Raw genomic sequence first — 20,864 nt, forward strand, 5'->3', positions numbered from 1 at the left:
GTAAAGATTTTCTACATGTTTTACAAGATACATAGGCAAAATGGAGGAATAATGCAAAGTATGTAAACCTAGAATACATTCAAACTGGATGCAAACTGTAAAAGCATTACAGTGAGAAAGTACAGCATCCAAACCTAACAGTGCCATGCTGAATAGTATCTGTAATTAACAGGACTACAAATCAAAATATATTAGCTGAACAACTTTGGGAAAGTATTAATTTTAGGTTGTAGTTTTATTTTAAATAGATATATCACACCTTTCACCAACAATTTGTTATTCCTAAAGTCAAGGAACAAACACCATGCCATTGCTGGTTTAGGCACTGATGAAATCACTTGAGAAACATAACAATTATAACAGAATAATTAACAAATTGACAAACTTACAAGGATAAAATATTTTTTATTTATAGTCTTATAGTAAAGGCAAGCCTAAACTTGCAAGACAATTCTTGGGCAGTATGCACAACATACTTTTCATTTCCATGGAATGGAATTTAACATTAACAAAGACAAATCTACATTGTGTACACTAGTTCATTAAATGCCAATAAATGGAAGGAGAAAAAAATGACAAAGGGACACATACAAGACCCCCACCCCTGCACCCACAAAATACAATGTCTGGTTCCAATACCAAGTAGCTTTTTGATTTCTTGCAGGATGTTTCTCTGTAGCGCCATGGACAAAGCTGCTTGCACTAAGTGAATCCACACATGCTACACGAGACTGGCACTACTCGGCAATCAGTACCAAATACACTGCTCTTGGTGTACGAACATACAAAAGTCAGGCTGGCTATATCTTTTAGAAATACACAAAAGGATATTTGATCATAACCTTATGAATCTGTACAGGATTACATGCCTACATCATCGGCCGAGTGAGTTTGTGGAGTTTAGATTTCAGTAGCAGGACATAAATATCAAAACATTATCACTCATCGCAAGATACAAAAATACAGCCCTCCGCGCACGAGCCAGAATCCCTCCTAGATGGTCCGTAGGCGACAGCAGATATCTCCAAAATAAATAAAAACTTCACCCCAGTTGAGAACGGGCATGAAGCGAACTTGGATTTCTCACCTCCAATCCATTTTATAGCCTTTAAAAACTGATTTTTTTGTTGCCATTTTCCAAACGTTAGTGCTTTTAGTGAACAGAAGGATTGAAAAATACATTTGCTGAAATCAGTCTTGCCATCCGCCCTGCCAACCACCTTCCCCCAACGTGTAGTTGTCATAAATAAAAAAAAATAATAAAATAAAAAAGCAGGTTTATGTTTAAAACAAGTCTTCTAAAAGCCTACCTGCTCACAAATTCACAAATACCTTGGCTGTGAAGTTCCTCCTCTGGAAAGAGATGGAGCACCTAGATACTAGCGATTGATATGGGCTTTGTGGGCCGATAAGGCAATGTGCTAACATCTGTGCTCATTCAGAGGCAACTAGTTTAGTTCTTGGTACAAAAGCTGCCGAGTTGGGAAATATTCCTTAAAAATGAACACAGGTGGATGAGAAGAGAACATGGGGGAGAAAAAAAAAAATAAGAGATGCAGTCCAAAGTCTCTACTAAAAAGGGGGGGGAAAAGTCCTTTACAGCTGGGAAAGGGATGGGGGATACACAAACAGAAAAACAGAAAAAGACCCTGGGCCCATTCAGTCGCTTCATTGCCACGCCATGTTCAGCTGGCATCAATTCGGAGCTTCTTTCTGCTTTGGGGTTCTTCAGAGTCAGATTCGGAACTGGAGTCTGAACCCCCATCAAAGGCAGAGATGGTGCTGCCCTTTGCGTTGGTGTACAGGCTATTTTCAGTGGACGAATAATTGGCCTGAATCTGAGCACTCGACCTCGCTTTCTCCAGTGCACGTACTGGAAAAAAGAACAAGAGGTGGTTATCCACATTAGAGTATTGAAAAATGTTTATTTCAGACAAAGAAAAAAGATGACCGGCAGAATATTTTGTTCACAAGTTACTTACCTTCAAAAACCCTCTATGAGATGCTCCAGCAACGAATTCCTCAAGTTTGGGATTATCCCAGGCGCCAGTCTATATCCGGAAAATTCTCCCAGCAATGACTCCTATGAAATAACAGGTGGTGCCATGTAACTCCATAGTGATCTCTTACCACCTTGTAAGTGACAAAGCAGGGCCTCCCAGTGGTACCATGCTTCCACAATTTCCACTCCTTAAACTTTCTTCTTTCGCGTACCCTCCGATGTAGAGGATTATAAACAGACTGCAGGTAACCAAGTGCCAAAATCTCACTTGGGACCTTATTATGTTGTGTTGATATCATCCCCACAGAATGTGCTGTTAGACAGGGTATCTGCCAGAAAAAGTTACTTATGGAAGCTTGTCCTCTGATGGATGTATCTGATAACATAGCAGTAACGCCTAAAGACGAAGAGTCTGAAGAGTGCAAAAAGTCTTGCTGGACAGAGTGGGTCAAAAGGCCCTCTCTGTGTACATGGCTGTCCAAGTGTTTTGTGAACGTATGCACAGATGCGTATGTTGCAGCCTGGTAAATAGAAAGGACAGACACTACCACTGCCAGAGCAGGTGTTACAGCTTTATTCCTGGTGGAATGACCCAGTGGCTTTCAAGGGACTCTTTTCTGGAAGACTCATCATATTAAACTTTATTTGGTTTTACATCAAGTAAACCATAAAAGCCACAATAAAAAGTACAAAATCAATTAGATACATAAATTACAAAGGTATAAAATTCATATTTTCAGACTCAACATATAAAGAACTATCCATTTGGACAATACTCGTCTTACGCACCGCTCTACCTTTCTTGGCCTCAGAAAAACCAACAAAGAGCAGATGGTCTATGAGGTGGTTCCTTGTACGGTCAATATAAAAGCTCAGGACTTCCTTTGATCAAGCATATGAAGCTTTTTCTTTTGAAGTTTGTAGCGAAGCGAAGGCAGCCAGTAAGGTAATCAAATGTACAACATGAAAGAGCACTTTTAGGAGGATGGATGGATGCCTGAGTTCTCAGCACCAGTTTGCCTGAAAGGAAAATGTTGAACGAAGGTTGCACAGACCATGTCTGCAGTTCACTCACATGATGTGCAGTAGCGATTGTGGTGAGAAAGATAGTTTAGTCAGGGGCTGAATGGAATCACTATGCATTGGCTCAAATTGTGTGATTATGATGTCTAGGAGGACCAAATTAAGGTCATACTGTGGCATGACAAGAGACTAGAGCAAAGATGCGAGTCAGGCCTTCAAGAAACAAATGACTTGAAAAGCAAACATAAAAAAGCAGTACATCAGAAAGATTAGCCTGCTGAGGGCCGAGATGGCAGATGCCATATCTGACCATAAACTATTCCGACTGCTCAGCAGAAATAGACTTTATTGAAGGATGTCTGGCTACAGGAAAGACATCTACTACCTTAGCGGGGAAAAACAAAGGATTTCAGGTGTCACTATTCAATTTGTATGCATGGAGGTGTGGTGAGCAGAGATTCAGTTGCAGGACGCTGTCTGGTTGCTGAGGCTGGAAGCTGTCCCAAAGAGGTACCAAGATCAATGACAGATATTCAGGCTCAAGAAATGTGAGTGCCACATTCTTGTGACCCAGTCCAGGGCGATCAAGAAGGCTTCAGCTTTGTCTGCCCTGATTTTCTAAGAACAAGGCAGGAGGGGTAATAGGGAAATGAGTCTTGTGTATGCATGCTCACAATCACAAACAGAATGAGTAAATGTTTTATTCTTGATGGTGGCGAACAGATCTATGCAGGACAGGCCTCAACATCAGAAGATGACAAGCCACATCTGTGGATGGCGATGCAATTAATAGTCAGACAGACGAAGCCTGCTCGGCTCTTCGTGTACAATGATCAGGGACTGCCAAGTGGTTGGCCACCAGAATTGTCCGCTACAGATCAAGCCATCTTCAAAGTTGCAAGGCCTCCTGGCACAGGATCCAGGACCCCGATCTGCTTGTAGATTACTACAGAGCGATAGTGTTGCCTGTGAAGACTGGCACCAGTCCCCCGCCCATTGGTCGTCAGGAAAGCTTTTAAAGCCAGTCGACTGCCTGAAGCTCTAAAAGAGACATGGTGCTGGGTCTCTGCTGGAGACCGGAGGCCTTATTCTTCATTCTTTCCCAGATGACCACCTCACGCCAGTAGTCGCACATCTATCACAATCATTATGTCTGGTGGGAGAGGGAAGAGTGGCCTTCTGCCGGTCAGTTAAAATATCCAGATCATCTCACAAGAGATCGGGATAGAATCTGGGAGGGGGCACTGGTGCTGGGCCCAGTGATATCCAAGAATCCTCAAAAAGGGCCAAATATGTGATCGAGCATCTGCGGCAAGGAGGATGCAAATGGCTAGGATCCCAAAAAGCCTCAGAACAATCCTCGCTGAGACCCAGGACTGAGCCTAAAACACTGCGATCATATCTGCAATGTTCCAGTGAAAAGACTAAATGTCAGCAAATCCAGGACGGCCTCATTGAAAGGAAATCTCTGTGTAGGGCTCAAGTAGGATAAGGAGAGTGGCAGTCAGATGTTGGTCTCCGACTGCAGTGAGCCCAACTTGAGCAGCCAATCAGTGAGATACAGGAATACAAGCATCTCTGAACAACAAAGATGAGCAGCTACCACTGCCTATATTTTCATAAACACCTGTGGGGCCGAGGTAAAGCAGATGGGCAGTACGGAAAATTTGAAGTGTTTGACCCTCACGGTTAACTGCAGGTGGCATCTGCGGGACTTCAGGACAGGCGTATGAAAAGACTTGTCCTCCAAGTCCAAGGACACCATACAGAGGACTTTCGCCAGAATAAGCATTTTGAAATCGTCTTTTGTCAGAAAGGTGTTAATTCAGTTTAGGCTGGAGGCTTCTATCCTTCGAGCAAGTGGGAGCAGCAAGAGCAGCATCCATCCCCACTCCGAGTCAAACAATCGTTTGATTGCACCCTGTGACAGCCGGAGGTTGACTTGCTGCATAAAAACTGAGCCGTGGTTAGTCAAAATTAGACCTTGCGTGGAGGGAATATGAGGCATGGAAGATATGATAGGCATAGTATAGCCCATTTGAACGATATACAAAACCCATTGGTCTAATGCAATGGATTTCTAGCCAGGGACACAATTATCCTAACTTACCTACTTTACCAGCTGGCTGGGGTTGAAAAGGGTTACATCAAAGTGGCTTAGGTGCAGCTGCTGCAGGGGAAGAAGCAATAGATCCCTGCTGGTGTCAACGAGATTCACTACCTCCAAGTCCTCCACCTTGAAAAGGTTGGGCTGTGTTGCTGCACCAGCTAGGGCAGTTGATTCTGCAAGTAAGCTGGGCCTCTGGAAACCCCCCTAAATTTTCTCTACTAATGGAAAAATTGACATGCTGGCAGCTACTTCACAGATGGTGATGTGGTGCAACTATTTTTAAATAGTTTAAAAGCCAAATCAGCGTAGCTACAAAAATTCTGGATCCGTCAAATGGATGGATGACTGGATGTTACCAAAAAATCCATCTGCACATCTTTGCATACTGTTTAAACACTACGCTGGTGCGAAGAACAATGCAATGCAATTAATAGTGTCCAAGCCAGTGTGCAATGCATATTTTGCTACATCCTGCCCATCCGGAGTCATTTGAGCAAAAGACACCCCAAGGTCTTCAGGGGCGCCCAGCAAGATCTTGCTGGCCAAAGCAAGACCGTGAGCGGTCTCTGAATGACTAAAGACAGAATGCCGCTTTCCTACAAAGCGTGAGTGTACCTGGCTAAAAGGAACACCACCTCCTTGTTGTCAAAAGTGTTGGGGGGATAGTTGTTTGCACCCTGGACAATGTCAGAATTGGAGTCAAATAGGGATTTGGGCCGATTGTAATGCTGGAGTAGTTGGTTGAATGACCTCGAACAGCAGACCACAGGCCTGAGGTAGGCCAACTTCGAATCTGGAAAGAGACCAGTGTCTGAATGATATCTGGCAGCAGTACCGTCATAAGGGACTGGCATGGACCCTAAAGCTTAAGTGGAGGCCTGGACAGTGTCAATATGGGCCCAGACTGGGTCCTAAGGGGAAAGCCCGCACACGGCGAGGGCCCTCTGGCAGAGGTCCAGCAGGAGGCCCCTGTGGCTACATGGAGCCTTATGGTGCATTGGAGGGTGCCAGCAGCATTTGAAAGATCCGGAGCATGAATTCCTTTAAGGCAGTTATTTGTTATAGAGTTGAAAACTTCCCAGGGAATTTGGGGTTCACTGGGTCCAACTGTGGTACAGGAACACATTCAAATCGTTGGTCTTCGCTTCTCACTCAATTTTAGATATTTGAGTGGCAAGAAGAGGGTAGATGGACACATGGCACATTTACTACTTACCTCCAGATTTCAAACAAGAACAGTATCGTGACTGGGATGCCCTGCAATTTGGAGCTAGATCACAGTTTTGAATACAACCTCTTCGTAAGCTTAGTGATGTAGAGTTTTGTTTCCTACTCTGATCGCCTTTGGATGTAGGAAACACTTCAAGTTGTGACTAGAGCCAAGGCACCAAAATCCTGTTGTCTTTGGGGCGAGACATTCTACCTAGCATGTGGTCTAAAAATATCTTACTTCCTTTTGGAGTAGTGTGTTGGATCCACATCGAAGGGTGCTGAAAGAAAGTTGCAGGGATCATCTTGCAGGAATGCCGTTTTTATACGGCCCATTTGGTCACTTGCAGAGCAGCACATGATCACCGCTGAACTACTAGATGCCACTTGTCAGCACAAAGAAGTTGTTGCTAGGAGAATATTCAAGATCAATTATGGTGCCCAGGATATTCTAAAAGTGAGGAGTCTGCACAAAAATCACACTTTCACTGCATGTCCTTGTTGACGTGAAAGTGTGCAATTACCTGAGCAAGAAACTATAGGCATCTTCTCATTCCCATTATCTTTCTGCATTTGGAGGTAAGGTTCTAATGCGAGTGCCTGCAGTTCACTAATTCTTCATAAAGACGTATTGGTGACTAAGAAGAAAGTCTTGAGGACTGAACAGTAGCATAATACATGGGCTCAAAATGTGGTTTCATAAGCTGTATCAGCACTAGGTTTAGATTCCACATTGCTGTGTGGGCAGACCTTGGTGGTCTCTTAGCTCCCTTCAGGAAAGTCTTTATGACTGGTGTACCGTAAAAACCTCCTTGGACGCAGTGTGCACACCACTATGGCTGACAATTGTACCTTAAGTGAGGTGTCGGAAAGTCTCTCGCCTAGTGGGTGAGATACTTGATAGCAGTGTTTTGTGTCCAGCTTTCCCCAAGTCCGTTCCTGTTAAATCATTGTATGAACCTTTCCAACAATTCCTTCAGCTAAGCCTTCTGGCCTCTTTTAGGACCTCCAAGAAACTCTAGTTTATGAGCCAAGCAGCTCTGCATAGGGTGGCTGGTTCTAGGGAGGTACACCTCACCATTCTCTGTTGTAAAAAAATTCCTGATCAGGCAGTCCCTTATCCCTGTCCGGTGCCATATCCATCAGCTCAGACAACTAAGTTTGTCTGACCCATTGGGGTGCTATCAGGATTAGTCTCATGGGTGGTTGCTTTCATCTCTCTAGTACTAGGGGTATTAGAAGATTGGGGGGAAAAACCGGTACAAATTTCCCCGCTCATCACTGCCTTGAGACGAGTGCTGTAAGTATCTTGATGCTAAACGATGGCTTTTTGTGCTGAGCTGCATGAGACCTAGATATGGTATTCTCCACTCTTGAAAGAATTTCTCCACTATTTGTTGTTTTAGTTCCCACACGTGAGAGGCGTGTGTCTGCTTTGCCTGTCCACTTCTGCGTTCTGCACTCCTGGTAGATGTATTGATACTAGTGTTATCTTTCTTGGAGTGGCCCATCTCCTTAGACGCTGTGCTAATTTCAACACCACGTGTGACATTTTCCCTCAGTTTTCTTTCTAGATTGTAACTGTCTCTCCCCCCGATAGGTGTCTGGAAGGGTTCTACGGATAAGAATATATTCTGTACTAACACGTTTGTGTTTCACCGTCTCGCCTGGGTCCCATTGGCCCCTGATGTTGAGCTTCCCCAGGCGGGCTCCCCAAAAGTTTGGAATTATGTCCCTTTTTATTACCTCAGCGTGAGTAGTTTGTCTGAAAGGCGATTCTCTGTGATGTGTATGCTTCACCACTTGATCTCTTTGTGTACTTTCTCAGTGACATCTGCTAGATCATCCCAACTCTTGGGTGCCTGCACTCATTGCTGCTGCACCAACCCCTAGGGTGGTCTGGTGCGAAGTCTGGTATAGAGTATTAAGGTATGCAAGATGTCATCATGTCCATTAGCTTTTCCACTGTCAATGGTTCATCTTTCTGGTAAAGGCAAACTTGCTCTGTCAATCTGTGGACCCTCTTTGCCACTGAGAAGGATATGATTTTCCTGGATTTTAGTCTCACTTCAAACAAAAGTATTATCCCGGTCTATGTGACCGGAGACTGTTTCTCTTGTTGCAGCCTATGGAATGTCTATCACTGTATCTATGCTGCATTGGAACTTTCATCTAAAAAAACAGAACAATCATCCAAGCATGGGTATACATGGATTCCCTCCCCCCCCCCCCCCCCCCCATCTCCTCTGGAGTGCTGCCACTACAACAAGGATTTTTGTGAAAGCCCTTGGTATAGATTTTATCCCAAAAGGAAGGCTTGTCTACAACAACTATCAGAACATATTGCCATCGATATATGCATGTATGGGGTCTTTTGTTGCTATATAGTATCTTTTAAGCCGACATGGCATGCCCTACTGTACTGTTATTGTGAACTTGTGTGCCTTGCTGAACTTGTGTAGTACTCATAGATCTAAGATTGGCCTAAGGGGCTAGTGCACTTTTGGCATCAGAAAGTAAACCGAATAGACTTCCTGGTTCTTTTCTCGTCGACAACGGTATGGCCTTTTTTAAGAACTATGTGACCCGTTGTTGTGGACATACCAGTTCTTTGCGTCCGGTTTCTGATCTGATCATTGGTTACATGGCAGTTCTATACAATAGCCGTGTTCGGTAATGTTTAAGATTCACTTGTTGGAGGAGATGGTCTTCCACTCTTGGAAAAAGCCTCCTATCCTACCCCCTACTTTTCTTTTTTTGGAGGGGTGGATGGGGGGTGGAGCTACACTGACAAGTCACTTGTTCGCTGCTCTCCCTCTGGCTCTCCCTCGAAAGGGCTGCATTGTAGTGGGGGCACTGTCACTGCCCTGTGGTGCTTTGTGTGCCGAACTGGGGTGAATAGTTGGCATGAGGTGTGGTTGGGTCAGACCCCTCCCCTTGTTGGTATTCTTTCCTTGGCGTGGATAGTCCTTGAAATAGGCCTCTGAACTGCAAAAGCGCCCATTACTTTTGCAGTCATGTATCATTTTATTCTCTGCAGCAATTCATCCACTGCGTTTCCGAAGAGGCTGCCCCCAACAAAGGACTTGTTTATTGCAGTTGCTTGCACTTGCTGCATGAAGCCAGATACCCTTGCCCAGGCGTACTCTTAGGGTTGTTCCAGAGCACATTTGCTTGCTAGCTATGTCTGAGTCTAATACGGACTTCAGGTGTGTTGGCAATGGTCATACCTTCATTCATTATCACCTACGCCTTCTTTTTGTACTGTTCTGTTAGTTGTTACATCAAGTCCTCAATTTCTTCCCACTGTTTATGTCCATACCTGTCCAGCAGCACGGTATGAACTGGCAAAGAGCCATTGAGCGGAGGCTTTCCAGCTTGCACCCCACCATATCCAGTTACTTATTGTCCATGCCAAGTGGAGACCCCATGGCAGCCAGAGTTTTGGCTTTTTTTTTCATGCTGGACTATAATGAAATCAGCCTTCATGCTGCCCTCGGTGTAGGTTGAATCCTTGGAGGAGTGGTTTATACTTTCTCTCCACCATGGGCATCAGTGCCTTGAAGGTAGCTGGCTACCTTCCTGAGAGCCTCTACCCTCTTGGTCTCACACTGGGCAGCATAGGGAAGAACTAGGTGTTCCATTATCAAGGAGGAAACATGACTCCGTCTGAACACTCCCACCCCAGCATTGCCCGTTTAACTAGGGTGTTTTACACTTCCATGTTGTGTGTGAGCAAACTTGTGGTGGCATTTCAAGCAGAATCCACAGGGGCATGCTCTGTACCCACTGTTCATTCTCAGACTCATGAGGCTGAGGTCCGCATATGGAAAAAGTTCCAACTTCGGTGTTCTTCAGTTCTTTGTCTGTCTCGATGTCATTTTACTATTCTGTTGATTTCTGTGATGCTCCAGTATTTTTCGGTTCTTTCATCCAAAAACTGTCAAATCAATGTCTCCGGAACTCCGAGCTGTGCTTACAGACCCAGTAGCAGAAAAAAAGCAGCCACGCTGCAAGGCTTCCAAGGCGTATGTTTGATGCCATCCAAAGAGGGACACATGAAATGGTTGATTACTTAATGCCCCAAAAAAGGGATAAAAAGGCAATTCCAGACCTAACCACTAGATGGCAGAATGATGCACAGCATGTGGATGCAGAAAAAAGTCACGCTTAAAAACGGATTTCTTTTTCAACTTGAAATCTCAAATAGATGTTCATGCTTTGCACGGTCTACGTTGTAGTATTTGTTAAAAGGGTTATTTAAGTGGAAGCAAATAGATTTCTTAGTACTGCTTGGCCCACTGCAACCTCTTTCCGTGACTGCAAGTCAACAAATTAGTGTTTGATGAAAGTGTTCTGAGGAGCATGTGGCTGCCCTGCTGATGGTACAAATGCATGCATGAATGAAAGGTAATTTGCAAAGTGCGTACAGCTGCTACCAAGGAAGCGTGCCGACGCTATGTTGAGTTTGAAACAGAGGAAGACTCGTTACATCTCTCCGAACAAATGTGGCTTCAGGTGAGACCAAGAGGCAGATTCCGTAGGGACTGCCTGCAGATGTTCCGGTAAAGAGTTCCAAAGGCTAGGCGCCCAAAAGGAGTAGGATTTGCCTCTTTGCACCATAGGAATACATAAGATTTGTATTTGAAGACTGAAATTAAAATGTTGGTTATAAATGCTATTGTAGCCCTTTGTTGAATGTGCTCATCAGCTGCTTACTAGCGTTTTGTCGGCCTGTGAATAACCGTTCAATTGTCTGTACTAGCCATCTAGCAATATTTAGTTACAGCTGTACCCAAGGCTTGCATTGAGTGTCCTACAAAGAACGGTTTGATGTCCCTGATGTTATGAGTAACCTGCATGTAATACAAAGAATGTGTATGGATCTTTCAGCTGCATTGGATGGCCTCTTAAATAAAAATTGTCTGTAAAGTTATGCATTGATTGATGCGAAAAGGCAATGCTACCTTTGTCAAGACGTATGGGTGTGTTCTCATGATCACCTTATCCTTAAATATAGCACTTGCACCGTGACATGCATCTCAATTACTCTTCTTTGTGGTGGCCACTAAATCAGTCTTTAATGGGAGGTTAAAGTGCGGCCTTATCCATGGGTTCAAATGGGGTCTTCATTAATCTTGCCAATAATAGATTTAGGTTCCACTAAGGAGGTATTTGCTTATGTACCGAAGAGCCTTTTTGCTCCCTCCCTTGAATCCTGGAGTATAATATATGCCTAAAATGTAGCCCTCTCGAACAAGCTGAAATAGCTGATAAGTGCACCCTTAGTGAGGCGTACAAAAGCTAACATTTAGTTAAATGAGTGAAGTACCTAACTATCTGTATCCTGATGAATGTTCTCATGGAGCCTGTTCATTTGGCACACTAGATTACTCTTCTATTTGGGGGCATAGCATTTTCTAGGGGAAGGACTACATGCCTCTTTGATGGTGTCGTTTTTTCTTAGGCGAGTGTAAATGCTGAAACTTTGGTTTCTCAGGAAGCAAGCTATCAGTTGACATTACCCTTAGTTCGGGTTAAACATTCTCCCCTGCTGAATCATTAAAATGTCCTTTTGCAGGGGAATTTTTCTATTCTTTTGCTTCAACATTTTCACTAGGTGTGAGACCCAAAGATGGCGGACCCTCTTGGAAGCCATTATGATCAATATGATGGATGCTTTGAATTTCTCCAGAATCGCTGGAACAAGAGGTACCAAGGAAAAGGCATATGCAAATAGCCTCCCACACCAGCTTATCAACAGCCAATCCCGCATAGATTGAGGGTGATAGTGCCTGGATGCAAAGGACTAGCATTTTGCATTTTTTACCGTTATGAAAAGATTTGTTGTATTCACCAGTAATCGAAGAATGTGTCTGCTATAATTTTAGTTCCTTGAGTGTAGCTTGTTGGTCTGTTTTTTCTACTCCTGGGACATGGTTTGCTACGAGAGTGATGTTCCTTCAAATAGCCCATCTCCAGATAGCTTGTAACTGCCATGTTGGATTCTTTTGTGAACCATAGTTCCCTAGTTTTGAGAGTGCTTGTGTGCTCTCCATCCTATACATGGGGCATCTTACAATGGCCCGCGGAAAGGATGCCTAGAACGGTCTTCCTTTTAAGCATGTTGTCTGAATTCAATCACCAGATTTCCCGGATGACCTTGGATGTTCCAACCACTAGATCCCTCCAATTTCTCATGGCGTGTGACCGTTAGTTATTTAACCACTCCTGAATCAGCCTTGTGCGTTTCCTTTTGTTTGGAAGGACGTGAATAAAGGATACTAACACCTCCCATCGTCTCATTAACCTCACTGTCAGGGCTTGAGAGGTCTGGTAAAAGCAAATCTGGTTTAGCATTGCTTGTACACTCTGAAGTGAGTTGTGCCACTGACGTAGCTGGGTTCAGGTCTATCCCAGAAAGGTGGAATTACGAGAGGATTTTCTCCCAAGTCACTGAAAACTCCTCTGTGTATGAAAGTAAAACCACCATTACCAGGTCGTTTTGGCATTGACGGACTGTGGCGGTCTTGATTAGCCAGTCGTCTAAGTTAGGGTAGATGTGTGTGGCAGGTATTTTCAGGCTCGCAACCACTACTGCTAGCGCACACATACATGGAAAAATAGATGAATCACATGTGTACACTAGTGTGTGTGTGGAGAGGGTGGGTATGGGGTGTCTGTAGCAATGTATGACCAGTGAAGGGTGAGAGACTCCTCAGTCATGAATGGGGGGTGCTGCAAAACACAACAGAAGAACAGGGTGGTGAGAGCATATGAAGATGAAGACATTTAAAAGGACAAGCACACACAATCGAGAGGAAAAACACATTTACTGCCACAGAGTGCAGAAAGAAAAAGAAAAAAAGTTATCCTTCAAGCAGTGGGAGAATTCCAAGTATCCATTACAAAACATTGTAGAATTGCTGTACTTCAGGGGAGGGACAAACCAAGCCAGCGAAAAGAAAGCAAACGATTAAGAAGCAAGCAAATGAGACTGGCAAGTAAGCTAATCAATGATAAACAATGGGCTGACCAAAAGTCCACTCGCAAGACTGGTATTGAACAAGATATGCCTTTCGACAGAGAGCTGAAGCCGTCTGCATAAATACAAAGATTTAGTCACCAGCTACTGCTAGAATTTGTGCCAGTGCCTCTAAAAGTACCTAACAAAAATGTAATTTCCAAAGTCGCTAAACAAATAGAGCTCATGATACGCCCAGAAACCGTAAAACACAAAACAATATTCAAAGCCTACGTGTCAATGCCGATGAGTCATCCGACTCGTGACTTTGTGGAAGCCGAAACAAACTTTGAACCAGCATTTTCACTTTCAGTATAAGAGAAGAAGGAGCTTAACACCTGCCCAGACTTGTCCAAACGGAGGGACTGTCCTGCCTGATGACAGTGGAGTTGAGTTGGGTGTCCAGAGTCCGTACCAATGCACCCAGAGAACTGTAGATGTATCTCAGACATAGTTGGCAAAACTTGAATAACCACAGATGATGTAAAAAATACCCTAAGGTGATTTGAGCTGTAGCACCAGCCAGCACTGCTCCTGCAGCACCCCCTTTTGGCTTGGTACTGGAAACATCCATTCATAAAACGTGACAGCCTAGTTCCGAGCCAAGGACCGGAGCATGCATCTGTGCAAAGCATTTACCAAATGCACACGGAGCCCTGCAACCTCCGCTCGAAAGAAAAGTACATGGCGCGCAGGTGGGCAAATGTTTTTGTCACAGAATAGGCATGAGCAATGCAAATGCACACACACGGTAAATGCAAAATGCAGGGGCGTCTGTATGACTAGGGGGTGAGCTTCAGATTTCCCAATAATCACGGTGGGCCAGCTTGTTACAACACACGAGAAGGAGGACTAGAGGGGGGCTTAAGGGACAGTGGAAAGAGGAGTGCGGATTGTTAGGGGCGCACTATGTACTCAAGACATACAAGAGTGTGTTTGTGTTACTTTGAGCATGCAAAAGTTCCAGGTGAAATCCAACAGACCGCACGATACCCGACAGAAAGCATTTGTACTCAAGTTATTTACAACAGAGTAAATGTTTCAGCAGGGGTGTAACACCACAAACTGGTGACCCCCTTGGAGCTACGACTCTGGCCCCAGTACATTCTGAGATGGACTAATATATCGCGGTCTCAGCGAGAATAAAAGAGAAGAAAAGGAACTAAAACAAACTTGCTTCAGTTTCTGACTGGCTTCATACATTGGTGGAAGCGGTTTCCAGTTAAAGCACCGCTGAGCCGCGGCCGTGCCCTTGCATCGCACCTTCACTTTCGGTTTGAGGGAGTGCGCTCGCCCAGGCTTGTCCTCGAGTCTCCGTGGAGACCTTCAGTCAGCTGAGTGGCCGGGACTTGGGCAAACACTGCGGATTTACCTCCAGGGAGGTGTCGGCGAGAGCCGGTAATAAGGATGCCGCAGGCCGCTTTGCCCCCCGGCTCATCAGCGTTCAGTTCCGCAATAGTCCGTGCCGAGTCTTCTCATTCAGGCTTGCGGAGGAAAAAGGTCTGGGGGCCTGGGCCACTGGTCGGGCTGGGAGCAGGGCCCAGGGCGCACTCCTGGGAAAGACCTGGTTACAAAATCCACTTGTGCCGAGATGCGGGGCTGAGGGGCACTCAGTGCGCGCTGGTCTGGCAGACATGAGACCGCACACCTACACCCCTTTAAACCGCGCACCTCCCTTTCTCGCCGGCTCCATCACAGCCAACCCCGCATAGACAATAAGATAGCGACAATTACCAGACCGGTGAGGCACAAGATCACACAAGAGGAGTAACATGTACAATTTTAGTAGGGAATAGTGTCGACTGACACGGAAGAGGGTGGGTTGGAGGTGGTACAGAGGGGAGTTAAAAGATTCTGTTGGCAAATAAGACATTATTCACTAATATCACTGGTTATAGATTGGAGAACGTACTGAAAAGATACTGGATTGTCTGATGATCTTAAGAGGAACTGAAATGGTCTATTTTCCACTAAGATGTTTCAATACACGTTTAAGTGATATATCCTTGTATACGTTCGAAATGCCCAGCCTTAGTTAGCTTTCTTGCTGGAGATGTCGCGCCAGACTCAGATTTAGAATCCAATATTTTGGTTCGCTTCCAGAATCCGAAGCCTCCGGTCCAGAAATAGACTAACATTTTATAGCCATTGCATCAAGGAATTTTCTATTCTATTAAGAACGCAAAGGCAAGGATTATTTCACCCGTAGGTTTCTAATTTCTGTATTATACTGATTATTTATTAAGATTATAGATACTGCTGTTGTACGAGAAGGCCCGCCCTGCTTTCTGTTAGGGTATGTTATGAGGTTATTACATATTGTCTTTTGTTGGCAGGTTCATTTAGTTAAGCAAGGTTGAACACTGCAATTCCGGACGAGGTTCTGGCTGACACTAAGGACAGTCGAAGTTCTGTTCTCGCCACAAGTGATTGAAAACCTTCTGCCATCTAAAGGAGAACGGCCAAAGGATAGACATTATTGGGAAGTTCCACATAAGCTTGGTTAAGAAAGTCCTAGTACAATTCTGCTTGGACTCTCGCAAAGAAAGGACAATGGGGACAGAAGTTGTTATAGGCCTCAAGAGGACCCAATTGATACATGATGTATTGTATTGTATTGTAATTGCATTTATATAGCGCTTTCTACCCCTGACGAGGCGTCGAAGCGCTTTTTCGGCGGGTAGCACGCTACTCCGGGACCCACAGAGGATTAGTGTTGAATTAGTATAGTGAAACATGCAAGTACATTTTAAGTGGTGGATAGGTTAGTCAGTTATTTGGATTTGGAATTATAGCAGAAGGATAGATGAAATATGAGGTAATTTCAGTGGTGTATATTAGTCTGTTACTTGGAGTGAGAAGGATAGCGGATGGATAAAAGGAGAAGAAAGATTTGCATTCATAATAGCACTTGTTACCCCTGATGGGTGTTGAAGCGCTTTTTGGCGAGTAGCACGCCACTCCGGAACCCATAAAGGATTAGGGTTAAAAATTAGTATAGTATAAATATGAAGTAATTTGAGTAGTAGATATGTTATTCAGTTATTGGGGCAGTATATTAGTATAGTTGAATATGGAACATGGAATTTGAGAAGTGAACATGTTGGTCTGTTAATTTTTATAGAAAAAAAGGATAGTGGAGGGATAAAAGAGTGAAGGTTTTTTTTTTTTTTTAATGAGAAAAAGGGCAGCATTTCTGTCCCTAGTCCAGATCAGTCTCGAACAGGCCCAAACAGGCAACTACCCTTGTCCTCTCCACCCTTACAGGCAACAACCCCTGTCCTCTCCACCCTTACAGGCAACTACCCTTGTCCTCTCCACCCTTAGCCTCGACGCCCGGGCAGAGACGCCCTAAGCCTGGCCTTTTTTGTAGCCCTAGTAATCAGGTGACCCCTTCAGCCAATGGGAACCCTAGCCCTAACATTATCCAATCACAACATTAGCCCTAACTTCTAGAACCAATAGGAGACCAGGACCTTGCAGCCAATCTTAACCCTAGTCCAAGCACCCAATCAGTTCAAAAACCCTGATCTCTACGTCCAGTAAAGGCCCTAGCCCTACCACTAGTCCCAATCCAAGTCCAAGCAGCCAATGGTACAGGTAGCCCTAGTCCCTACTTCCAATAGCAAGCCTAACCCTACTCTTAGTCCGACACCTGGTCCAACAACCAATCACACCAGAAGCACTAAATAGCTACTTCCAGTTGAAGGTCTAACCCTAGCCCTAGTCCCACCCTACTCCCAACAACCAATAACATAGGAAGCCCTAGTCCCTACTTCCTATAGAAATCCGAACCCTAGCCCTAGTCCCAACCCTGCAATGAATGAATCACAGACCGAGAAACCAGTCAGAACCCTCAAATACCCAACCAATGAGGACATTAACCCTAACCCAATAGAAACACCAGATACAACCACCAATCAGTGTACACATGTGCCAACCACCAGCACACCATATAAGGTCCTAGCAACCTCAGACAAGGTTTGCTGGCCAGGGAGTTGGAAGCTGCTTGCTCCTGTTCAGAATCTCCTAGGAGACAGACAGGCTCAATCCACACCTTTGGACTTCAGCAGGTAAAGGCTTCACTAACTCGAAATCTAACAATACTGTTTGAATAAAGCTTTACTCCCCCTGCTGGCCAAAAAACGAAGTGCACAGGCCCCAGTAAATACAGCTCACAGAAGCACCCTCTGATGTAGAAAATCCTTGTAGCTAGGGAGGAGGGGGGCAGGGGGGCTGGCCTCACTGGCTTGTGAACACAAAATGGTGGCGGGGGGTGCACTGTTTGAGCACACAGGCCTAAGCACAGAGCAAAGGAGAAATTTGGAGGGAAAAACAGATTTGTCACCAAGGAATTAGATGGACAAACTACAGAGGTGGGACTGCAAATCCCACAATTCAACACACTAAATGAAGGCAATTACAGGCAGGGAAAACCACACATTTAAAACACAACACAGGTGATAAAAAAATGCAATTACAGGCAGGATAAAACTACAATTTTTAACTGTAACAACCACAGGCATAGACAGTAAACACAGAAAGTGAAAATCGTTTAACAACTTTTTGTCTTGGGAAGAGACAGCACTAGCCTGTCTCCTTACCACTTCCTGGACTCTGCTCAAAGCAATCTGGGGCACATGTGGGCTGCAACTCACAAGATGGAGGAGAATGATTTGGGGTGCACCCAGCAAGGCCTTCAGGGGCCTGGGCAGGTGTGAGAGGAGGGCTCAGACTTGCCTGGTAGCTGAATAGCCAATGGTCTGCTGGACTGGGGGTGGGGTTTGGGCAGCTGCTTGCTCCTGTTCAGAATCTCCTAGGAGACAGACAGGCTCAATCCACAACTTTGGACTTCAGCAGGTAAAGGCTTCACTAACTCGAAATCTAACAATACTGTTTGAATAAAGCTTTACTCCCCCTGCTGGCCAAAAAACGAAGTGCACAGGCCCCAGTAAATACAGCTCACAGAAGCACCCTCTGATGTAGAAAATCCCTGTAGCTAGGGAGGGGGGGGGGGCAGGGGGGCTGGCCTCACTGGATTGTGAACACAAAATGGTGGCGGGGGGTGCATTGTTTGAGCACACAGGCCTAAGCACAGAGCAAAGGAGAAATTTGGAGGGAAAAACAGATTTGTCACCAAGGAATTAGATGGACAAACTACAGAGGTTGGACTGCAAATCCCACAATTCAACACACTAAATGAAGGCAATCATGGGCAGGGAAAACCACACATTTAAAACACAACACAGGTGATAAAAAATGCAATTACAGGCAGGATAAAACTACAATTTTTAACTGTAAGATGTGATCATGGGAGATGAAGCTTTAGTTTGCACTGAAACATTGTATTTTAATTGGCTGCTGTGTTTTTTTGCAGTAAAGTAAGATTGGCATAATCGTCGCCTTTTTGTCCTTAATGGAATTGAAAATTATTTTACGCAATAGCTATAAAATGTATATTCTAATGGTTAAACTGGAACAGTATCGGTGACAAGTCCAGATGAAGGACTTGAGCAACGATGTCCTACAAACAAGGTACTTAAACAGTTGCCTGATCAGAGGGAGGCTTTAAGTGAAAATACTTATTTTTATTAATATGAATTTTCATATGCAAAATAGCATTAACAAACTTCGAATATTGCGGTAGGGAACCACAGCCCCCTTTTTTGCACCACAAGAATTCACTTTACTGGTAACTAAGATTTAGGGAGTCCGACTTGTGCCCTCCCCATCCTCAACATAGAGACCTTTGCGGAGGTTGAATATGATCAGCATGAAAAGCACATTTTTATAGGATTGAAAAGCAGCTGGCTTCTGCAGACCCAAAATTCATATTAGTTACACAAGTAATTCCCAAACTACTTACTAAAATTTACATTTAAGTCTAATTTTGTCAGTGCTTCGGTGGGTTTTGTGCAATAGTAAAGGAAGGTGATTTTTTTTCTAAAAGTCAAACTGGGAAAAACAACTTGAATCAACTGCCTTTCGCATGTTTTGGGGTTATTTCATCATATGAAAAGGGTGCAAGGGTAAACCCCACACCATTCACTGTGTACTCGCTCCTTCCTACAATATACTTCCCTTTATGGTGGTGTGTAAGAGGAGGGGGTGTACAAGAACTCCTTGCTGTCACTTCACGGTGAATGCTGGGAATATGTTGGCAGGAAAAGTGTTGGGAGGAGCTCACTCCACACCTTCCTGGGACCGGAGCCACAAAACTGGCTATGTGCAATGCAATGAATGCCTGTATATGATATGAAGTATATCTACAGATAAATAGTTGGGGGGTGGGTTATAAGTGAAATATATCCAGGTAAAGCAAATCCATACATTGTCGTTCATGTTACACTTTCAAAATATATTCTCTTCAATTAGGCAAAAATAATTCTTTACACCATCCAACTTTAATAATTTGCTGAAACAATCCAAAACTAATAGCACCAAGTAAGTTCTCATGTTAAAGAGCACCCACATTAATTCTTACATGCCAACTTTTCTATACAGAACTTATCAATGGTGGGTGAACATAGTAAGTTAAAACAGGCCGAACCAACATGTACTACCAATAAACCAAGAAGTGCAGTATTTACTAGCACTAGGTATTTAGCCAATCAGCTTGATCTTTCTTAGCCTAATCCGAATTATCCACTTTAATTCAACCACTAGGACCATAAAACGTCTAGAAAGAGATGCATCCTGCGCCTTCCTGGTCTGCTTTAAATTCTGTAATTGCAAGGGAGTCCTACATGGTTGGAAAACGATCAGGTCAAAGCTGCAGTAAAACGGTGAGCAATTCACCATCAGACGGTATATATTGTGACCGTAGAAAAGTACAACCGACCAGTAATCAACCCGTTGCTGTACTGTGAGGTAAATAGTTTACACTTCACGCACATTACTCTTGCAGTCCAAATTGTCTCTGCTCTTGGTGTAGGTTTTTAAATGAGTCTTTTTTGCTCCTCCCTCAATCTACCAGCACAATCCCCCACCCTGCCCTATCCAACTCTCAGCAAATTTTCACACATCACCTGGATGTTGTCAGCTGCTGCCAAGAATGTTTGGGATCCAGTTTTCTAAGATGACATGCTACCTCCAGAGTCGCTCTACCCGGTCCTCTCAAACTGCACACACTCTGGTACAAGCCTATCTGAGAGGCTAGACACAGACAACACCCTGTCCCAGGAACAGGACTCAGATCACTCATCATGCTGGAGCCGTTCCTCTGTCTGGGCTGGTTTGCTGATTGGAACAGAGCCAAGAATGATATGCATATTATGCTAGATTGTAATGGCACATAAACTATACATTATGAAATATGCCTAGATCACTTACCTGCAGTCCAGACTGATGAAAACATCTCCATCCACCTCTTTTGCTCTGAGTGGCAGTGTATGCCAGGGAGATTTAAACTGCACCTCACAGACAAGGCATAGGAAATCTGTGCTCATAGATAGCAATAGTAAAGAAGCTTGCACTGACATACCTCTGCAGATCAA

The 20,864-nt window shown here is 44.3% G+C and overlaps 1 protein-coding gene across 3 annotated transcripts in view; it reads right to left on the minus strand.

Moving 5' to 3' along the window:
• Nucleotides 1-385: 385 nt before the first annotated feature.
• The window catches only part of MAX (MYC associated transcriptional regulator X), a 74,080-nt gene continuing 53,601 nt past the window's right edge, over nt 386-20,864 (minus strand). For all 3 annotated transcript variants that reach the window (XM_078659520.1, XM_078659522.1, XM_078659521.1), the window contains one exon: nt 386-1,873. In XM_078659520.1, the coding sequence (XP_078515646.1) occupies nt 1,686-1,873 (188 nt within the window). In that variant the 3' untranslated portion in view covers nt 386-1,685. The remainder of the gene's footprint in view (nt 1,874-20,864) is intronic.

The sequence above is a fragment of the Lissotriton helveticus genome, chromosome 9, assembly GCF_964261635.1.
Source record: "Lissotriton helveticus chromosome 9, aLisHel1.1, whole genome shotgun sequence".
NCBI lineage: Eukaryota > Metazoa > Chordata > Amphibia > Caudata > Salamandridae > Lissotriton > Lissotriton helveticus.